Source organism: Octopus sinensis, linkage group LG22 (genome assembly GCF_006345805.1).
Source record: "Octopus sinensis linkage group LG22, ASM634580v1, whole genome shotgun sequence".
NCBI classification, from domain to species: Eukaryota; Metazoa; Mollusca; class Cephalopoda; order Octopoda; family Octopodidae; genus Octopus; species Octopus sinensis.
In genome coordinates, this window is record NC_043018.1 from 23,318,054 (window position 1) to 23,340,796 (window position 22,743).

At 40.0% G+C, this 22,743-nt stretch overlaps 1 protein-coding gene across 3 annotated transcripts in view; it reads left to right on the top strand.

The window, feature by feature from the left end:
• Window positions 1-22,743, top strand: part of LOC115223211 (protein SMG7) — a 174,891-nt gene that overhangs the window by 143,488 nt on the left and 8,660 nt on the right. For 2 of the 3 annotated variants that reach the window (XM_029793685.2, XM_029793684.2), the window contains exons 12-19: window positions 2,482-2,629; window positions 5,013-5,092; window positions 6,571-6,637; window positions 7,176-7,280; window positions 9,150-9,277; window positions 10,033-10,091; window positions 13,425-13,502; window positions 21,418-22,722. In XM_029793685.2, coding sequence (XP_029649545.1) covers window positions 2,482-2,629; window positions 5,013-5,092; window positions 6,571-6,637; window positions 7,176-7,280; window positions 9,150-9,277; window positions 10,033-10,091; window positions 13,425-13,502; window positions 21,418-22,722 — 1,970 coding nt within the window. The remainder of the gene's footprint in view (window positions 1-2,481; window positions 2,630-5,012; window positions 5,093-6,570; window positions 6,638-7,175; window positions 7,281-9,149; window positions 9,278-10,032; window positions 10,092-13,424; window positions 13,503-21,417; window positions 22,723-22,743) is intronic. The other variant, XM_029793686.2, reaches the window with a different exon arrangement.

Sequence of the window (22,743 nt, forward strand, 5' to 3'; positions counted from 1 at the left end):
TATATAAATACATTTAAATATCTATATACACTTTTGGGCGATCTTTCTGCTACTTGTATATACTTTAGATCTTATATTCGTCCTAAAAAACTTTGTATGGAGTGAAAGGTTACCTCTATGGAAATATATACACACACACTATACATACATCTGTGTATAGATAAATATATAAATACATTTAAATATCTATATACACTTTTGGGCGATCTTTCTGCTACTTGGATATAGGTCTTATATTCGTCCTAAGAAACTTTCCTGTCACACACTCACTCACGCACACGCACACACACACACACACACACACGCACCCTCACACACACGTTAGCTTACAATTTTATTTATATATTTGCGTGTCTATGTGTGTAAAGAGGAAGTGGCAGAGTGAAAGAGTCACTCACTACAAAAAGTGAATTACTTTCACTTTATTCGTTGCACACTGTGTGTGTGCGTGTGGTGTAGGCCACACTAAGAGAAGCATTTGACTTATACACCACAATGTGAGTTTTCTCTAAATTTTGCTTAATTGGGGTTGAAATTTTAAAAACTGGACCTGGCATGACCCGATGCATTCTACTCATAAAAATGCTAGGTAAATTGTAATTGAAGAAATCCTATATTGTAGATTTCTATAAGATACAAAGGGAGGCAGATAAAATCTGCCTTTTATAATAAGAGATATAATATAAATATATATATACCTAAGGTATATAATATATAATGTATATAATATAAATATATATACCTAAGGTATATAATGTATATAATATAAATATATATACCTAATGTATATAATATATAATGTATATAATATAAATATATATACCTAAGGTATATAATATATAACGTATATAATATAAATATATATACCTAAGGTATATAATGTATATAATATAAATATATATACCTAAGGTATATAATATATAAATATATATATACCTAAGGTATATATATATAATGTATATAATATATAATGTATATAATATAAATATATATACCTAAGGTATATAATATATAATGTATATAATATAAATATATATACCTAAGGTATATAATATATAATGTATATAATATAAATATATATACCTAAGGTATATAATATATAATGTATATAATATAAATATATATACCTAAAGTATATAATATATAATGTATATAATATAAATATATATACCTAAAGTATATAATATATAATGTATATAATATATATATACACACATACATACACACATAAATTAGGTATATGGTATACATTATCAACAGAAGCTGTATTGATATAGATAAGTAATATTTATCCCTACTTAAATATGAATGTTCTGATAGACCAAACTATCCTGCAGTGTTTACCATGAGAGAGACTCTCCTGCTGATGGGAAGATAAATCCCCCACCATCTCCACCACTGGGACTATCAGATCACGTGATTTTGATCTTCCTTGGTCTTATGAGTGATTGATGCTCGACCGCTAGAGATAGACAAAACCAAGGAGTTATCTCCCTGCTTGCAGTAGGAGTATATTTTGCATCAAAAAGCCAATAAAAGAGGTTTCCCTCATGGTAACAACCACAGTATAGTTTGTTCTAACACAGCATCCACATTTAAGTGGGGATAAATATTATCTCTTTCTAATATATAAATAGGAAATAGTGGCATAACAAGGTACCAATTTTTGCTGGAAATAGCAATAACATGCATACATATAACATATTATTCTTTACATATAAGATATAAAATATAGTAATATATAAGGATACCAGTAATTATTATAAAAAACATGAATAAAAATTGGTAAAATAACTTACAGCTGTTTCAGCCAATAGATAAAAATTCTTCATTCTACCTTTATTACTCAAGTGGATTGAGGTAATAGGTAGATGAACATGAGGTACTTGTATATATCTCTAGGCTTCATCAGAGATTATAAAATACAAATGTTAAGTTATAATAAATGTAAGTATAAATATAAAATAAACAAAATATACACACATTTGAATATATATATAAATGTGTGCTTATATGCATGCACCCCCCCCCCACACACACATGCATACATATTTACTTATTAGAGCAAAGTCCTCTCTTCTCCCTATAGAACAGTGGTTTTCAACAAGGGTTCCGCCAGTACAGTCCATGGGTTCCGCAAGAAGTTACAAAAATGCTAATATCGACAGTAATTTTTAATTCTCCTGTGCAGATATGTGTGCATAGGACAATTAAATTATTGCACAGGGTTCCTCGAGCCAGTGAAATGTTTTCTTGGGGTTCCGCTCCAGCAAAAAGTTTAAAAAGCACTGCTATAGAATATTCTGTAAAATGTATAGCAGATATATATATATTTGTCTGTGTGTATACACACATAGACTCATATATATTATTGCACATACATATATAAGTAAAGAGAAAAAGAGAGTGTGGAACCATTTTTAAAAAATGTATTTATATTGTTCTGTGTTTTTTTTTTTCTTTTTTCTTTTCCTCTCTCAGTTTTACTTCTGGACATATTGCTACATTATACTCCCAAGCAAGAACAGAAACTTCGAGATTTTTTCACTTTACCTGCTATCAAGATACTTTTGGACTGGTTGTGGTCAGATCCAGTTTATTTCAGTAATAATTTCCTGAAATCTTCAAGGTGAGTTAAAGTAAAAATCTGGTCCCTCTCATCAAATTATTTCTTGCAGAAGTTCTCATGGGTGTGGCAGCTGACTTGGCAGACACCCATAAAGTTATCAACCATCGCACAAACAATAACTCTGAGCACCTCTTCAAACTCCACCCATCTAACACCCGTGGACATATTTACAAAGTAAGAAAACAGCACAGCTCCCATGACTTCAGGAAACATTTTTTCACGCTGAGAGTTGCTGAATCGTGGAACAAACTGCCGGCATCGGTTGTTAGTTGTCGGAGCACTGCATCCTTCAAAACTTCCATGCTTCCTGAGATTCGCCAACACTACACTTGATTTTCTCCCCTCCATACACACACAAGCATGTTCACTTTCCAGACATTTCTACATTACTGCATGTACTTTATATGCACTTTCTGACAAGTTGTGGTGCACCTGAGCACTGTATACAATAATTTCATTATTATTATTATTATTATAGAAGACTTGAGGGTATGCTTCTTGTCCGATAATTTTACTACTCAAACCTGATAGATCAGTCTATTTGTAGCACTATTATTTTGAGTGAAGTAGTTGGGTACCCTATTAGTGGTTGGGTACCCTACTAGTGGTTGGGTACCCTGCTTGTACTTGCTATTACAACAGTACTTCATAATCTTAGCAAGGGGTCTGCTCATCAAAATTATATATGTATGTGCTCTGTTTGATATAGTTCAAATATTACATTGTACAATCTCATCATCATTGTCATTGTTTAACATCCATTTTCCATGGGTTGGACAGTTTGACTGGAGCTGGCCAGCTGGGACTGTCCAGACGCCAATTGTCAGTTGTGGCATGGTTTCTACAGATCAATGCCTTTCCTAGTGCCAGTTCTTCCCAACACCAACTACAGCTAGCTGAATCAAGGAATCCACATAGGCAATAAATGGATTGATGGTTTGCAGCCCAGAATCAAAGCTGCATTATATCCATTATCCAAAACATTGAATGAGCTGGCAGAATCATTAGCATGCCGGGCAAAATGCTTAGTGGTATTTCGTCTGTCTTTACGTTCTGAGTTCAAATTCCGCCGAGATTGACTTTACCTTTCATCCTTTCGGGGTCGATAAATAAAGTACGTTGCGTACTGGGATCGATGTAATCGACAAAATCCCTTTGTCCTTGTTTGTTCCCTCGGTGTTTAGCCCCCTGTGGGCAATAAAGAAATAAATAATTGTCTAATGTGCTCTTCATTTGGTTGAACTCTAATGTACAAGTCAGGAGTGGCTGTGTGGTTAAGAAACTTGCTTCACAACCAAGTGGTCTCATTGTCCCATTGTGCAGCACCTTGGGTAAGTGTCTTCTGCTTATACCTCCCATGGGCAAAGCGTTGTGTGGATTTTGTAGGCAGAATCTGAAAGGAACCCAACGTGTGTGTGTGTGTGTGTGCATGCAACACCTTAGGCAAGTGTCTTCTACTTATAGTTCCATTGGCTAAACCATTGTGTGGATTTGGCAGGTGGAACTTGAAAGAAGCCCAACATGTATGTACCCTTGTCTTGACATTATGCTGTGATGGCTATAAATGAGCATTACCATCAAACAAGCGAGGTTGTTCATTTCCAGTCTTCCATGAAAAATATGTCTGGCCAAGAGAAAAAAAATACTACTTTTTCTTGGAAACAGGTGAAGGTTGGTGACAGGAAAGTCATCCAGCTGAAGGAAAGTCACCTTAACAAATTCCTCCTGACCCATGTGAGCATAAAAAAGTCGACGTTAAATAATAATGAAGTCGGCCAAGAGAGTTGATGACAGCACTGTAATCTAAATGAATAATGCATGGGTGCACGGGAAACTGCTATGGTCTACCACTTGTGAAAGTTGCCCATGGCAGAAGGAATGACTTGTAGCAGGGTCAGAACTCGGGATTTTGGGACCTTAACTAAGTTGGGTCAGAATTCAGAGAGTGTATTGCAGTCAGCTCTAAAAACCGTAATGGTACTATTATAAATGAAACTATTAAATTCCATCAAGGCTGTATATGGCTATGGTACATTCACACTTAGTTTGCACCCCCCCTATCATCATCATCATCATCATCATGAAGGTGAACCAGCAGAGTTGGTAGCATGCTGGGCCATGATTAAGCAACATTTTTTTCTGTCTTTACATTTTGAGTTCAAGTTCCACTGAGGTTGACTTTGCCTTTCATCCTTTCAGGGTCCAATAAGTACCATCGAAATACTGGGGTCAAAGTAATCGACTGACATCCACCTCCCCTAAAATTGCTGGCCTTGTGCCAAAATTACAAAGAATCATTTATTGTCCAAAAATCTGTTGTTGAAAGAAAATTTTTGTTTTCCTATTTTACCTTCTGTAACTCTTTATTTTCTCTTCTGTCCAGTGTCTGGTCAAATTTGTCTAAATTGCTGAACATGGTACAAGAACAACCAGTGAACGGAGAATGTCTTGACCTCTCACAATGTAAGTTATTTTGAACGTCATTTAACTGTTCTGATACCAACCTGTCTGAGACTGGCTCTGGTTCTGTCATACAAACTTTGTTTTAAAGTGATCAAAATTAAAATCTTCCATCAAAATTTCATATTAATTTATGTTCCAAAAACCAGCTTAACTCATTGGCATTTAAATTGGCCGGCAGACACCCATAAAATTATCAGCCATCGTACAAACAATAACTCTGAGCACCTTTTCAAACTCCACCCATCTAACACCCGTGGACATATTTACAAAGTAAGAAAACAGCACAGCTCCCATGACTTCAGGAAACATTTTTTCACGCTGAGAGTTGCTGAAGCATGGAACAAACTGCCGGCATCAGTTGTTAGTTGTCGGAGCACTGCATCCTTCAAAACTTCCATGCTTCCTGAGATTCGCCAACACTACACTTGATTTTCTCCCCTCCATACACACACAAGCATGTATCTGACTCATACATTGTTCGCTTTCCAGACATTTGTACATTACTGCATTATACTTTATATGCACTTTCTGACAAGTTGTGGTGCTCCTGAGCACTGTATACAATAATTTCATTATATTATATTATATTATATCCAGTCAAATATATTCCACCTTTTTTTTATGTTCAAACTGGTCAGATCCTGCTTCTCACACCTACCCTACAATATCGGTCTAAAGATAAACAATCACATCTTTAAAATCTTGAAGCAACAAGATACTGAATGATTAATTTGTAAAAAATGTGAATGAATAAGGATTACATTTGACAAAGTAACCTGAATGCTAAATGGTTAAAAATGACTAAGGTCTTTCGACAAATTCTTCATTAGCTTAATAATTAACTAAAGTAAAGGGCAGCAAGCTGGCAGAAACGTTAGCATGCTGGGCGAAATGCTCAGCGGTATTTTGTCTGCCGTTATGTTCTGAGTTCAAATTCCGCCAAGGTCAACTTTGCCTTTCATTCTTTCAGGGTCGATAAATTAAGTACCAGTTATGCACTGGAGTCGATGTAATCGACTTAATCCGTTTGTCTGTCCTTGTTTGTCCCCTCTGTGTTTAGCTCCTTGTGGGTAGTAAAGAAATAGGTATTTCGTCTGCTGTACGTTCTGAGTTCAAATTCCGCCAGGGTCGACTTTGCTCTTCACCCTTTCGGGCTCGATTAAATAAATACCAGTCACGCACTGGGGTCGATGCAATCAACTTAATCCCATTGTCTGTCCATGTTTGTCCCCTCTGTTTAGCTCCCTGTGGGCAATAAAGAAATAAATTAACTGAAGTAAAGGCCATGTATTTCAACAGAAATATGGCCACAAAAAGGTTAAGGTCTGTTGAGTCCCTCTTCCTTTCTTCACCCCCACATTTTTTTTTTTGACCCTATTAATCCTTTTCTTTCACTCTGTCTTCCTTTCCTGCTGAACCATCATGCTTGGTTATTTAACTTTTCCCAGTTTCACTTCATATTTTCTCTCTTTTTTCAGATTTTGATGTCCCCTTACCTGAAGATTATGATCTAAGGTGCTTTCAACCAATTGAAAAAGCACACAGGTGAGTGTTTTCTCACTCTTCAGTTTTTTTTACCTTCTCTTCATCCTCCATTTTTGTTTACCTGCTCTTACCTACTGATTGCAGGTAACAGATAACGGTTCAGTAAAGGAAGGACCAGCTTCCACCACACTGCTACCACCACTACCACCATTACAATTACTTCAGTCACCACTCACTACACTACCACCAATACAGCCAACACACACTACTCACTACTGTAACCATATACCATGACCACCACCAGTACACCCTACACGCAGAACACACACCCTTGTTTTTTTGTATCATCTATCTGGATGTTTTGTTGTCCCTTTTTGTATCACCTATTTATCCTGATGTTTTGCGTTCTTGTCCTATTTTGTATTTTATATACATGTGTGTGTGTGTATATATATATGTGTGTGTGTGTATATATGTGTGTGTATATATATATATATATATATATGTATATACACACACACACAGAGTATCCGGGTATCCGGAAGACCATTGTATTTACGAACCCTGCCATTTGTCTCTCTCTGTTTTCTCTGTGCAGTAATTACAGCTTTGATGCCGAAACTGTTCCGACCGAGATAGAAATACAACTCCGAGCTTTACGCTTGATTAATCATGGCAAATGGATTGTTGAGAAATGTTCAGAGTAAGTTGAAATCTTGTTTTTTTCTCTCTCTTTCTCTCTCTTGTAGGTTGGGTCTTCTTATTCCAACAGAAAACAAATGGATCTGTTTTTAACACGTCTAACCCTGGTCTGTGTGTACAGTTAACCCTTTAGCATTCAGCTTATTCCAGTGCTTTTCAAACATTTTGCTGGAGCGGAACCCCAAGGAAACATTCCACTGGCTTGAGGAACCCCCGTGCAATAATTTAATAGTTTTATGTACACATATCTGCACAGGAGAATTAAAAATTACTGCCGATTTTAGCAATTTTGTAACTTCTTGCGGAACCCCTGGACTGTACTGGCGGAACCCTGGTTGAAAACCACTGGCTTATTCTTTCAAATGTAATGCTTATTAATTCACATTGTACTCAAGACGACCTCATCTTCCACAACAGAAGCGTTAATGCCACGCCCTCTGATGAAGAGGTCTGGCCTGCAAGAGCCTTGTGCCGGTGCCATGTAAAAGCTCTCATGCTGGGGCCACGTTAAATGTATCCAACATGCTCTGTAAAGTGGTTGGTGGTATGAAAGGCATCCAGCCTTAGAGATCAAGCCAAATCAGATTGGAACCTGGTGCAGCTCTCCTGCTTACCAGTTATGGTCAAACCATCCAACCCATGCCAGCATGGAAAATGGACGTTAAAGGCTGATGATGATGATGGTTGTTTTGAATTAATCAAGCATTTTCTCATACCTTTGAGATTTTAATAATGTTATTGTTTACTTTTAGAATGGCATTGTAGGGAAGGTGTGAACAGCCAAATCTGGCCAGTTTGAACATAAAACTGGTGGAATATTTAGGTCAGATATGGATAGTTTAAATACTGAAAGGTTAAAGAGTCAGAAGAAATATCGATTTCAAATTTTCGCACCAGGCCTGCAACTTTGAGGGAGGGGTAAGTCGATTATATCAACCCCCAGTATTCGACTGGTACTTATTTTATCGACCCCGAAAGGATGGAAGGTAAAGCAGACCTCAGTGGAATTTGAACTCAGAATGTGAAGATAGACGAAATGGCACTAAGCATTTTGCCCTGTGAGCTAATGATTCTGCCAGTTTGCTGCCTTGAGGTCAGAACTAAATATTGATTGAAGGCTATTTTGTCTGAAGCCCTCGTGATTCTGCTGTTGTGCAATGATATCATTTCTAGCAGAGGCACAAGGCCTTAGATTTTGCATGGCAAAATAGTTATAAAATCAAATCAAGATTGAAATCAAAATGGAAAGTGTAGTTGCGACCAGTGCCAGTGCCACCTGACCGGCACCTGTGCTGGTGGCATGTAATAAGCACCATTCATGTGTGCGTCATTGCCAGTGTCGCCTGACTAGCTCCCCGTGCTGGTGGCACGTAAAAAGCCCCATCCGAAAGTGGTCAATGCCAGCCCCCGGCCCCTGTGCCAGTGGCACATAAAAAAAGCACCATCCAAACATGGTTAATGCCAGTCCCGCCTGACTGGATCCCATGCCGGTGGCATGTAAAAAAACACCCACTACACTCTCGGAGTGGTTGGCATTAGGAAGGGCATCCAGCTGTAGAAACCCTGCCTCAATAAACTCCGTCTAAACCATACAAAGATGGAAAAGGGGACATTAAAATGATGATGAGGATGAGTTAACCTCACACAGGGAATCTGGTGTGAATAATTGTAACAAACTGGGCACAACTAAAATTATTCCTGACAGCCAGGTGATGGTATCAGGTGTGTATTTCTTTTTTTATATTTCTTGACGGTATTTCTTTCTCTGTGTATGTACCTCTCTCTCTCTCTCTCTCTCTCTCTCTCTCTCTCTCTCCACTTTCATCCCTTCTCAACTTTTCCATGGTCTTTTTCTTTCTTTCTCGTGAAGTCTGCGGCTCTTATCAATGCAAGTGAACAAGTCTGGCCGACTACACTTTCAGTTCCCTGGAGGTCAGCAACCAGTGACACAGTACAGGACATTGTACATCAACACCGCTGATGGCAAAGAAAACAAAGGTATGTCAGGTCAGCTGGACTTTTAGCAGGTTCAAGCATGTTGTGTGTGTGTGTGTGTGTGTGTGTGATGTAAATAGTAGTGTGTGTATGATGTAAATAGTAGTGTGTGTATGTGTTGTAAATGGTACTGCATGTGTGTGTGTATGTGTGTGCATGTGGGGGTGATGTAAATAGTAGTGTGTGTATGTGTTGTAAATGGTACTGCGCGCGTGTGTGTGTGTGTGTGCATGTGGGGGTGATGTAAATAGTAGTGTGTGTATGTGTTGTAAATGGTACTGCGCGCGTATGTGTGTGTGTGTGTGTGTGCATGTGGGGGTGATGTAAATAGTAGTGTGTGTATGTGTTGTAAATGGTACTGCATGTGTGTGCATGTGTCCTAACAGGTATGTGCCCTGACTGATAGTGTATATATGTGTGTGTGTGTCCCAACAGGTGTGTATATGTGAGTGTTGGTGTGTCCTAAATGATAGTGTGTGTATGTGTCATAATTGTTAGTGTTTCTGTGTCTGTCCTAACTAGTAATTTGTGTATGTGAGTGCGTCCCCTATATACTATTATGTGTGTGAGTGCGTCCCCTATGTACTATTATGTGTATGTGTATGTGTGTGTGTCACAACTGTAGTATGTGTGGGTATTGAAACTAGTAGTATGTTTCTGTGCTGTGTGTGTGTTTGTGTGTATATATACATACATATATATATATATATATGAGTTTATTCATGTACATTATTATACACCTGTTCCTCTGTCCTCAGGTGATATTGGTCATTGTAATGTTGACAAACAGTCAAGCAGACAGAATGTTGCCATCCAGGTCAGTAGGCTTCTCTCTTTTCACTTTCTCACTCCTAATATATAATTAAATCTTCATCTTAATTCATATTAGCTAATTAAATATTTATACTACACACTGATGCTATGTGCCAGTAATGAAGTAAACGGTACGTTTAATTAGATTCACAACAATCAGAGATAATGTGGAGCAAGCCTCTACCTGGTCTCTAATACTGCTAAAAATATTAGCTAAATCTTCCTCGAATTACACCTGAAAGTGTTAGCTTTTTTGTTATCTCATTTCTATTTAAATACACTACATTTGTTTAAATTAATTTTGAAAATTATGAAGAATTTGATGAACTAACTTTGTCATTATTAAGCTGATATGTGTAACATAAAATACACCACTCTTATACTGGCACCTATACACCCACATTCATTCCCATTTCCTTTTCTTAACTACTCCTTCTAGAACGGCATTCCCACCTAATTTCTAGCCTTCAACTTGTTACTTATCTTTCCTTTTTTTTTTTGTGGTCTCATTGACTATTTTCCTTTCTCACTCATCCCCTGTTTCTGTCTTCTGATGAAAGACTAATATCCCAAGCATTGCAACAATGCCTCTTTCTATTAGAGTGTTCTGCTAATAATTAGCCAGGCTTTGCTTCTCCTTTGTTGTCTTGTCCCCTTTATCGTTCATTGTATTTACATATGTGTATATGTCTATATATATATATGTGTGTGTGTGTGTGTGTGTGTGTGCTTGTATACTCTTTTACTCTTTTACTTGTTTCAGTCATTTGACTGCGGCCATGCTGGAGCACCGCCTTTAGTCGAACAAATCGACCCTGGGACTTATTCTTTGTAAGCCCAGTACTTATTCTATCGGTCTCTTTTGCCGAACCGCTAAGTGACGGGGACATAAACAGACCAGCATCGGTTGTCGGGCAATGCTAGGGGGACAAACACAGACACACAAACATAAACACACACATACATATATATATATATATATATATACATATATACGACAGGCTTCTTTCAGTTTCCGTCTACCAAATCCACTCACAAGGCTTTGATCGGCCCGAGGCTATAGTAGAAGACACTTACCCAAGATGCCACGCAGTGGGACTGAACCCGGAACCATGTGGTTGGTTAGCAAGCTACTTACCACACAGCCACTCCTGCGCCTATGTATATATGTAAATATAGAGTATACCCCAGTATTTCTTTAAATATACATATGCCCAAGGGATCTTTTAGCTTATATACCATCCTTCTCTAGATAGCTTTGTTTCTCTAACACATATATCACTGTATCAATCAGACTATTAGATATTTATTTCTTTATTGCCCACAAGGGGCTAAACATAGAGGGGACAAACAAGGACAGACAAAGGGATTAAGTCGATTACATCGACCCCAAGTGCGAAACTGGTACTTTATTTATTGACCCCGAAAGGATGAAAGGTAAAGTCGACCTCAGCAGAATTTGAACTCAGATCGTAACGACAGACGAATTTGAGCTCAGATCGTAACGACAGACGAAATACCGCGCTAACGAGTCTGCCAGCACGCCGCCTTTTCTATTAGATATTAGATATTGTTACACACACACAATGAAATAAATACAATTGACAATCCAATAATTTATTTATATCATAACATAATATACTATGAATATAATATAATATGATATAATATAAACAATTACTTAAACAACCAAAAAAGACAACAATTTGTTTTGACTTATATACATTTTTTGATATATAAACAATTACCTTATCTCTCTCTCTCTCTCTCTCTCTCTCTTTATATATATATATATATATAAATGGAAAGTAATATTGCGGAAAAGTCGTTTTAACGAGTTGTATTTATTTATCACCCGACGAGATACATCTGCACCACCGGATGCTCCTGAACCATTTGTTGGGTGTCCCACCCGAGAGGAATCGATGCTAGATGTGTTGAAACAATTGTCATGATAAATAATAATTCTTGTATATTCCATCTTCTGTCCTTCATTTGCTATATATATATCATCATCATCATCGTTTAACATCCATTTTCCATGCTAGCATGGGATGGACGGTTCAACCGAAGTCTGGGAAACCAGGAGGCTGCACCAGGCTCCAGTCTGATATGGCAGTGTTTCTACAGCTGGATGCCCTTCCTAATGCCAACTACTCTCTGAGTGTAGTGAGAGCTTTTTACGTGCCACCGGCACAGGTGCCGGAGGAGGCTGACGAACAGCCACATATATATTAAGTCTTATTGAAGCACTGTTCCACAGCTGGATTCTGTTTTTGTCATCAAGCCTTGAGTTTCAAGTGCAGTATTTTTCATTCCATTAGTCTTTATGAATCGAAATATGTGAAACTGCTAAGTTATATAAGGATATATTATTCACAGAAGATGCAAATAATCAACACCATTTTTGCTGATGCATGTGGATATTCTGCCTTTCACTGTCTCTCTCTCTCCTCTCTCATATGCACATACATGTATGTATATGTACGATGGCCTTCTGCACATTTTCTGTGAAATTTCATTCCCAAGTCATTGCTTAGTCCAGGGCTTTAATAAAAAGCACCGTTTCCAATGTTGCATGCTGTGTGACCAAACCTTAAGCAACAAAGGTCAGAACCAAATTACATTACCAAATAACTATGCACGTGCATGCGCACACACACACACACGCACGCAAACGCACACAAGCATGCCTACATGCAAACACACACATATATACAATCATACATACATACATGCAAGCACACACCACACACACATCTACAAACATACCTACATGCAAACACACACGCAATCATACATACATGGAAGCATGCACATACACACACAATACATATATGTAATCATACCTACATACAGGCAAACACACACATATATACAAACATAGATCCAAACATATATATATATATATATATACACACGCACACACCTACACCTATGCACACATATATACACAATCATACATAGAAGCTAACACATACAATCATACACACACGCACAATACATATATGTACAATCATACATACATACAAGATACAAAAAACACACACACACACACACACATATATATATATATATATATACAAGCATACATTGATCCAAACACACATATACACACACCTACACCTATGCACACATATATATACACAATCATACATAGAAACTAACATGCACTCACACACGCGCATGCATACATAAAAATCTTCCTCCTTCTCTTCCTCCTCCTCTTCCGCCTCCTCCTCCTCCTCCTTCCTAAGAAAGAACTCCTGAACTGCTGCCGTATGAATGGTTTTTGCCATGCCTCCAGTAAATATATTCTTGTTTCCTTCTACTTCAGGCAATTATCCAGAAGCAGAACCAAATCACTGACAAAAACTCACCCGACAAAGAAGTAAAAAACATTAATAAGCAATTGGTAAATATCCTCACACACACACACACACACACACACACACACATGCATGTCTACCAAGTCCCATGTGCAATGTAATGGTAATGGTCGTTTGAAGCCTAAATTAAGAGACAAGTTCTAAGACGAACTGCCTCCTTGCAATTTTGCGCTTGGATCAAGTATGGAATCGTGCGGATACAAAGCCACTTTCTGCTAATGACACGGTCATATATATATATATCACGTGATCATGTGACCGACCAGACCATCAGATGTTGTTACACATCGCTGGTCACAATGCGTTTGCATTGTTTTAGCCTTCGAATGATGCCAACCTGCTGGCTAAGCGAGCAGGCCAATAGAAGAAAGAGTGGTGAAAGAGTACAGCAGGGATCACCACCCCCTGCAGAGCCTCGTGGAGCTTTTAAGGTGTTTTCACTCAATAAACACTCACAACACCCAGTATGGGAATCAAAACCGCGATCCTACGACCGCGAGTCCACTGCCCTAACCACTGGGCCATTGCGCCTCCACTATATATATATATATATATATATATAAAATAAAATAAAATCACCATCATTTAATGTCCATTTTCCATGCTGGCATGGGTTGGACTGTTTGACCAGAGCTGGCAAGCAGGAGAGTTGCACCAGATTCCACTCTTATTTGGCATGGTTTCTATGGCTGGATGCCCTTCCTGATACCAACCACTTTACCGAGTGAGCTGGATGCTTTTTACATGGCACCAACACAGTGCTCTTGCAAGCCAATCCTCTTCAGCAGTGGAGAGTGACATTAAGACTTCTGCTGTGGAGGACGCCAGATATATATATATATATATATATATATATATATAATGATAAATCTCAGAGCGAGTTATAAACAGTAGCAGCAACACATCGTGATGTATATTTGCCATTTGAATATGGCTAACCCCTAAGGGTGGATGCTACTGTGGTTTGTAGCCCCAGGAGGACACCTCCTCCAGCTGGCTATAGACACACTTTCTGTGCCCTATCAGTATTTGCAAAGGGAAGCCATCCTTCCCGTCTTCAACTTATGATACACACGGACTCGAGTTTCAGGCACAGAAAGTGTGTCTATAGCCAGCTGGAGGAGGTGTCCTCCTGGGGCTACAAACCACAGTAGCATCCACCCTTAGGGGTTAGTCATATTCAAATGGCAAATATACGTCACTATATATATATATATATATATATACATACATACATATATATATCATCATCATCTTTTAATGTCCGCTTTCCATGCTAGCATGGGTTGGACGATTTGACTGAGGTCTGGCGAACCAGACTCCAATCTGATCTGGCAGAGTTTCTACAGCTGGATGCCCTTCCTAACGCCAACCACTCCGAGAGTGTTGTGGGTGCTTTTACGTGCCACTGGCACAAAGGCCAGTTTGGTGGTACTGGCAACGGCCATGCCCAAATGGTGCTTTTTATGTGCCACCTGCACAGGAGCCAGTCCAGCGGCACTGGTGGGGACCTGGCTCGAATGTTTCATGTGCCACCAGCACAAGTGCTAGTAAGGCGACGCAGTAATATATATATAACATTGTCATCATTTAACATCCATCTTCCATGCATGCATGGGTAGGATTGTTGACAGGAGCCAGCCAGGTTGAAGACTACCCCAGGCAACTGTATCTGTTTTGGCAAGGGTTTTACAGCGGGATGCCCTTTCTAACATCCACTTTGCAGAGTGGACTCAGTGCTTTGTATGTGACACTAGCACAGGCAAGGTTAGTTTTGGCATGATTTTAACAGCTGGATGCCCTTCCAAATGCCAACCACTTTACAGTGTGGGCTGGATGCTTTTTATACAGCACCAGCACTGGCAGGGTCACCATGTAACTTGCAAAACAAGGAATTTTGAGTGGGGAACTTGTGTCAGAGGATGAAAGGTTAGAGTGTGAGTGAGGCATAAACCGAGAGGGCATCGGAGGAGGTGATTGGTGTGTCAGATGTTGAAAAGTTAGAGCGTGACAGAAAATACAGAGGCAGAAACAGGAGGTACATGGTTACCCAGCAAGAGGGAGAGAGGTACAAGAAAGCAGACAGAAAAAAGAGATAAGATGACATTTATAAATCCAAGCCAATTCCTCAGTAGATACTAGTATCTTGCAGATACTAGTTTACCTTAAAGAAAACAACCCATACAAGCAGGAATTGCAGGGCTAATAAATTAATTACTGAATATGTGTATATATCTATGTGTGTGTGTGTGTGTATGTGTGTGTATGTGTGTGTGTGTGAGAATCCATGGCTGTATGGTTAGGGTGTTGCCCTCACAATTGTGCATTGTGTTCTTGAGCAAAACGCTTCGTCTTGCCTTGCTCTGCGACCACTTTAGCACCTGACATACTGCACAGTGTGCACTTGTGCAGGTAATGCCAGTTTTAGGGAAGAAGTGAGCTAATGCACAGCACTGTGCAGGTTGTTCAGCAAGAAAGTGCAGAGCCCCTGTCTGTTGTCTGTAACAGGAGATGCCACAATACACACTCACACATTTACATATATACACATGCATACGCACATATATATATATATATATATATATATATATATAAAAAAATATGAATTAGAGATAAAACCACTATTATGCAACCCAAACAGTGATAGACATAAACCAATACATAAATAACATATATATATATATATATATATATATATATATTATATATATATATATATCATCATCATCGTTTAGTGTCCGTTTTCCATGCTAGCATGGATTGGACAGTTCAACTGGGGTCTGTGAAGCCAGAAGGCTTCATCAGGCCTAGTCAGATCTGGCAGTGTTTCTACGGCTGGATGCCCTTCCTAACGCCAACCACTCCGTGAGTGTAGTGGGTGCTTTTTACATGCCACCCGCACAGGTGCCAGACAGAGCTGGCAAACGGCCACGAACGGATGGTGCTTTTTATGTGCCACCGGCACGGGGGCCAGGCGAGGCTGGCAATGGACACGAACGGATGGTGCTTTTTACGTGCCACCGGCATGAGGCCAGTCGGGGCGGCGCTGGCAACGGTCACGAACGGATGGTTCTCTTATATGCCACCGGCACTGGTAACACATCTGCAATTTCCATTGATCGATTTCGATTCTGATCCTCACTTGCCTCAACAGGTCTTCACAAGTAGAGTTTTGTGTCCCAAGAAGGGAAGGTATGCATACGTAGGCTGGCTCCATCCCATGTATATATATATATATATATACACACACTACAGGCTTCTTTCAGTTTCCATCTACCAAATCCACTCACAAGGCTTTGGTCGGCCCAAGGCTATAGTAGAAGACACTTGCCCAAGGTGCCACCAGTGAGACTGAACCTGGAACCATGTGGTTGGGTATCTCTTTTATCTTGTTTCAGTCATTAGATGGCAGGCCATGCTGGGGCACTGCTTTGAAGAATTTTAGTCAGTTGAAGTGGCTCCAGTATTTATTTTTTTAAAGCCTGGTACCTATTCTTTCAGTCTCTTTTGCCAAACTGCTAAGTTACAGGGATGTAAACACACCAACACGGGTTGTCAAGTGGTGGGGGCCGAGTGACAAACACATCACAAAGATGCACACATATAGGTTTATATATATATATATATAATATATATATATATATAGGGTTTCTTTCAGTTTCTGTTTGTCAGATCCATTCACAAGGCTTTGGTTAGCCCAAAGCTATAGTATAAAGACACTTGCCCAAGGTGCCATGCAGTGGGACTGAGCCAGGAACCATTTGGTTGGAAAGTAAACCTCTAATCATACAGCCTGCTCCTAGGAAAATGTGCAAAAATTCTGTGCATGTGTGTGTGTGTGTGTGTGTTTGTTTGTTTTGGGTCTGAAAACTGGTATTGTTTATATTTGTGTTGTTTTTTTATGTCCTGTAACTTAGAAGTTTAACAAGCAGGGTCTAATATATGTCAGTCTGAATATAAGTACTGGGGTTGTTAGTATCAGCTAAAATATAAAAGGGTGCAGTGTCCCACCACGAGTGAAATCCACTGATTGAAAGAACAAAAAAAAAAACATAAGCCAAAAAAAAAAAGACACAGTATCATTATAATTTCATGTGTTTTCTATGCTTGTATACACACAGCATCTCACCCCCACCCCCTGTTGTGGCCCCTGCTTCATGAGACCAGTCCTCGTTAATTCTTTTACTTTCACTTTCTCTTTCGTGAGCTCCTTCCACTCGGATCACTTCTTTGCACAACTGTCCTCTTTCATGCACATCACATATCTGTGCTTGTCCCAAGTCTCCCCTCCTACACGCTATCTCCAGCTGATTGCCCTTATACTCGCTTGTTCAGTCTCTCAACCCATTTGTGCTTCATCGTTCATGTATGTTAGAATTACTCATCTGTCAGAGCAAGTCTGCTTCGTTTCCTTCTAAACTTATCACACACACACACACACACACACACACTTTTGCTTGCAGTTGTTCATCAAATTCAATAATGTCATTCTTTGTGGAGTCTTTTAGTGATTGCAACCTATATTGATTTCAAATTTTGGCACAAGGCCAGCAATTGTGCAGTGAGGGTGCAACTTGGTTACACTGACTCCAGCATTCCACTGGTACTTGTTACTCCAAATGAATGAAAGGCAAAGTCAACCTTGGAGGAATTTGGACTCAAAGCACAAAGATGGGCAAAATGCCGCTATGCATTTTGCCCACTATGTTTACAGTTCTGCCAGTTTGGTGCCTTAACCCTTTAGTATTTAAACCGGCCATATCCGGCCAAAATAGTTAATCTGTTTTATGTTCAAACTGACCAGATCCAGGCTCTCACACCTACCCTACAATGTTATTCTACATTAAGTAATTACACCATCAAGATCTGGAAGATATGAGATAATGCATGATTAATTCAAATCAATGGGAATCAATAGGCATTATGTTTGATAGAATAATCTAAAGGGTTAAAGTGACCAACATACTACTACTAGTTTTCCTTTCTTGGGTTTTATTTACCATTTATTAAACATGTGTTGTTCTTGTTACAAACCAGAAGAGGGCCTCGGAGCGAGACCCAATTTATAATAGTACGACAAGCAATGGAAGCTACTTAGTTTCATTAATTCTTCCTGATTTTGACACAAGGTCAGCAATTTTGGGAGGAGTTGGGAATGATTACATTGGCCCCCAAAAGGATGAAAAACAAAATTGACCTCCATAGCATTTGAACTTGCAACGTAAAATCAGAAGAGATGCTGCTGAGCATTTTGCTTGGCATGCTCATCGAAATTGATCAACATCAATGGAAATTGCAGCTGTGATACCAGTGCCGGTGCCCCGATTGGCTTCTGTGCCGGTGGCACGTAAAAAGCACCATCCGATCGTGGCCGTTTGCCAGCCTCGTCTGACACCTGTGCTGGTGGCACGTAAAAAGCACCCACTACACTCACAGAGTGGTTGGCATTAGGAAGGGCATCCAGCCATAGAAACACTGCCAGATCAGACTGGGCCTGGTGCAGCATTCTGGCTTCCCAGACCTCAGTTGAACCGTCCAACCCATGCTAGCGTGGAAAACGGACGTTAAACAATGATGATGATGATGATTAACAACAGGTTATAGTTCATTGATTGCATTGTGCAACATAATTTTTGTCCCTGGGTAGCAACTGTTATTTTCTATTTGCTTACCCCAAGAAAGTATGAAAAATGCTTAATATTTCCTTCAAACTTTGCTTTTGTTACATTCAAACCCCAAAGAATCCCTTTCAACACATGGCTATAATGCTCCCCCATTACTCTTGCTCGTGATCAGATATCATGAACATATATTGTCAGCCACTAAGAGAAATTACTCAAGTGGTAAAGGCCAGGCAACTGACAAGCAAATCTGTGGTATTGAGCAGAATATTTGCTATAATGATATTTCTGAAATTCAGTAACTCGGAGCTGAATCTGTCTGAAATATAATAGAAAATAGGTCAGTTCCAAAACATTGATGTTCAGGTCACAAAAGCAAAGTTCGAAGGGAATAGTATTGATTTCCTTTGGTTTCTAAATAGAAGCAAAATAGGAAATAGCACTTACTGACCAAAGACAAAAATATATCTATATATAAATTTTGTTACACAGTGTTAGACATCCTAATTTTTGAAGTTGCAGTCATCATCATCGTTTAACGTCCGTTCTCCATGCTAGCATGGGTTGGACGGTTTGACCAGGGATCTGGGAAGCCAGAAGGCTGCACCAGGCTCCAGTCTTATCTGGCAATGTTTCTACAGCTGGATGCCCTTCCTAACGCCAACCACTCTGTGAGTGTAGTGGATGCTTTTTACGTGCCACCCGCACAGGTGCCAGGCGAGGCTGGCAACGGCCACGGTCGGACTGGTGCAATTTACGTGCCACCGGCACGGAAGCCAGTCGAGGCAGCGCTGGCATCGGCCACGAGTCGGATAGTGCTTTTTATGTACCACCAGTCCAGGGGTCCTGCAGTCTCAGTTACTATTGGTGCATATAAGTACTAGAGTGCTAGAGTGTGTGTGTGTGTGTGTGTGTGTATATATATATATATATATATTCGATTCCCAAACTGGGCGTTGTGAGTGTTTATTGAGCAAAAACATCTAAAGTTCCTCTAACGGAGGGTGGTGGTGAACCCTACTGTACTCTTTCACCACAACTTTCTCTCGTTCTTTCTTCCTGTTATACCTGTATTTCAAAGGGGTCAGCCCAGTCACACTCTGTATCACACTGAATCTCCCCAAGAACTACGTTTAGGGTACACACGTCTGTGGAGTGCTCAGCCACTTACACGTTAATTTCATGAGCAGGCTGTTCCATTAATCGATCAACTGGAACCCTCGTTGTCATAACTGACGGAGTGCCCCCCCACATACACATACATACATACAAAAAAATAATGCACGTTTGCTTCTTCCTGGTTTTAGTGTTGTTGAGTGCATTCCCCCTCCTGTTCTTTCAATCTTCCACATTTAAAGGGGGTTAAAATCATTCTTCTTCAGTGTGGCCTTTTGTTGGTCTGTCAGCCATTTCTTTCATCCTCCAACCAAGCACTGGCCATGCTACAACTGCATCTGTTATTTATGATGACTTTTTACATGAAGAAAGTGCCAAAGCTGATGTCAACATGTTGAGCCAATCTGTAGTGCTATAGTTAAACATGGTGCTGCATGAGATAAGATAGAGGCTAATGGTTTAATTCTCAAGTGTCTAAACTGGCCATAACTTGCCAAAATATTCTATGTGTTTTATGCTTAACCCTTTCGTTACCGTATTTATTTTGAGATGCTCTGTGTTTCTTTCCATTAATTTTAAATATAACAAAGAATTTAGTAAAATAACTTAATTACCATTAAGCTAGTGTTAGGAACATAAATTGTGACTAAGGTTTGGTGAAAGGTTTTAATTGAAAAATTAAGAAAACAAGGCATTTGTACTACAGAGCCAGAGGCGGTTTCGGCCAGGTTGGTAATGAAAGGGTTATGCATGTCCCAATCTCACACCTACTCTATAATGGCATTCTAAAAATACACAATCACATCATTGAAATCTGAATGCTGCAACATAATGCATGATTAATTCAAAACAATGTGAATAAATAAGTATTATATTTGTTCAAAGTATGGATGTTAAAAGGATTAAACATATTTTCCCATGATAGAACATAATGCTATATGATAGAACATGGTACCACATGATAGAATGTAGTGCTACATGTTAGGGCATGTGGTTTACTGTCTGTTTTGTAATAGAACTTGATTTCATGGTTCAGTATGTTAGATCAATCTGGTTTAATGGTTAAATATGGCAATATATGACAGAAAAGGGATTATGAGATAATAATATTGTTACATGATAGAATGTGCAACTTACCTATTAAATCTGGTGCTATATGAGATGTGATTTAATGGTGTCTCTTTGGTTTTCTCTTCAATTTCAGATGAAAATTCCAACCGATAACCAGAGCAAAGTGTGCAACATAAACCCTCACCGTTACTTACTTGGTGTTCCGACTACCGATCCCCAGTTCATGAAACCTGGTGGCAACCGCCCAGTCTCCATAGCTCCCACGCCGCAGTCTGTAAGCAAAGCCAATGTTGCCCCACACCCGACAGCTCCCTCCCCTCTACCTCTGGACCTTCTGCCCCCATCTCCCACCCCGAACAGCGTCAACACGAACCAGTTTTCCTCATCACTTCAGTATAGAGGCCCGAGTCCATCATTTCCTTCCCACATCGCTTTGTCTTCGGCAAACGTTCGGCTACAGCAACAGCAGCAACTGCAGCAGCAACAGCAGCAACAACAGCAGCAGCAGCAACTGCATACTCAACAAGCTCCGCAGCAATCCTACCCTTCCGTCAACCAGACTCAGTTTCCGAGAAGAGGTCCTTTCCTGCCACATCAAACAACCCAACCGCCTCAAATGCAAAGCGGGTTGAACGAACGCTACCCTGGCACCACCAGTCACCTGAACCGCATTGCTCTCACTGCCGGAGCACATTTACCCGCGCAATCGCAGCCCCCTGATAACTCACCGTACTCGAATGCAACCGTGGTCAACTCGACCGCCCCGAACCCCTATTCAACCGCAGGCATAGTCAGAGCTCCACAGCCAGGTCCACCCCCGCCTCCACCCCAACAGACCCCTCTCTCTTCTACTGTTCAGTCTACTGCTGTCACTGGTCCAGCCCAAGTCCCCACACTGGCACAGAACTTCCCTTCCTCTCAGTCATTCTTGCCGCCATCATCAAAGTTCCCTGCTGCAGTTCCCACTCAGTCTGCAAACAGTGGGGGACCCTTGAGTAATCACCAGTTCCTGAATTTTACAAACCAACCTTCTCCACCTGGGCCGCCTGCTCCTCCTCACTACCCACAGGCTTTCGGCCCTTCGGCTGGCGAAACCCTGAAAGGGCAGAAGTCGTCTAGCAGTATGCAATGCCAGAAGTCGACGCCATCACCCATTGGGGGTCCATTGAGTGGACCTCAACAGAACCCTTCTCCACAGCAGCAGCAAGGTTTGGGGCAACCAGCAGCAACATCAGCAGTAGCACAGAGTCAAGTGCACCCAGACACTCTAAACAAGTCATTGCTGAACTCATTGTCACAAAGTTTAGCCCTATCTCTAGCTGAGGGTTGTTCTCCCACTGAGGACATGGAACATAGCGAGCTTCAACAACCGTGTGATGACTTCACTACTGATCCTTCAGACATCTTGGGTGGTTTCTCTCATTTAGTTGCTATTCAGGTTAGTTTTAACCAGTTCTTA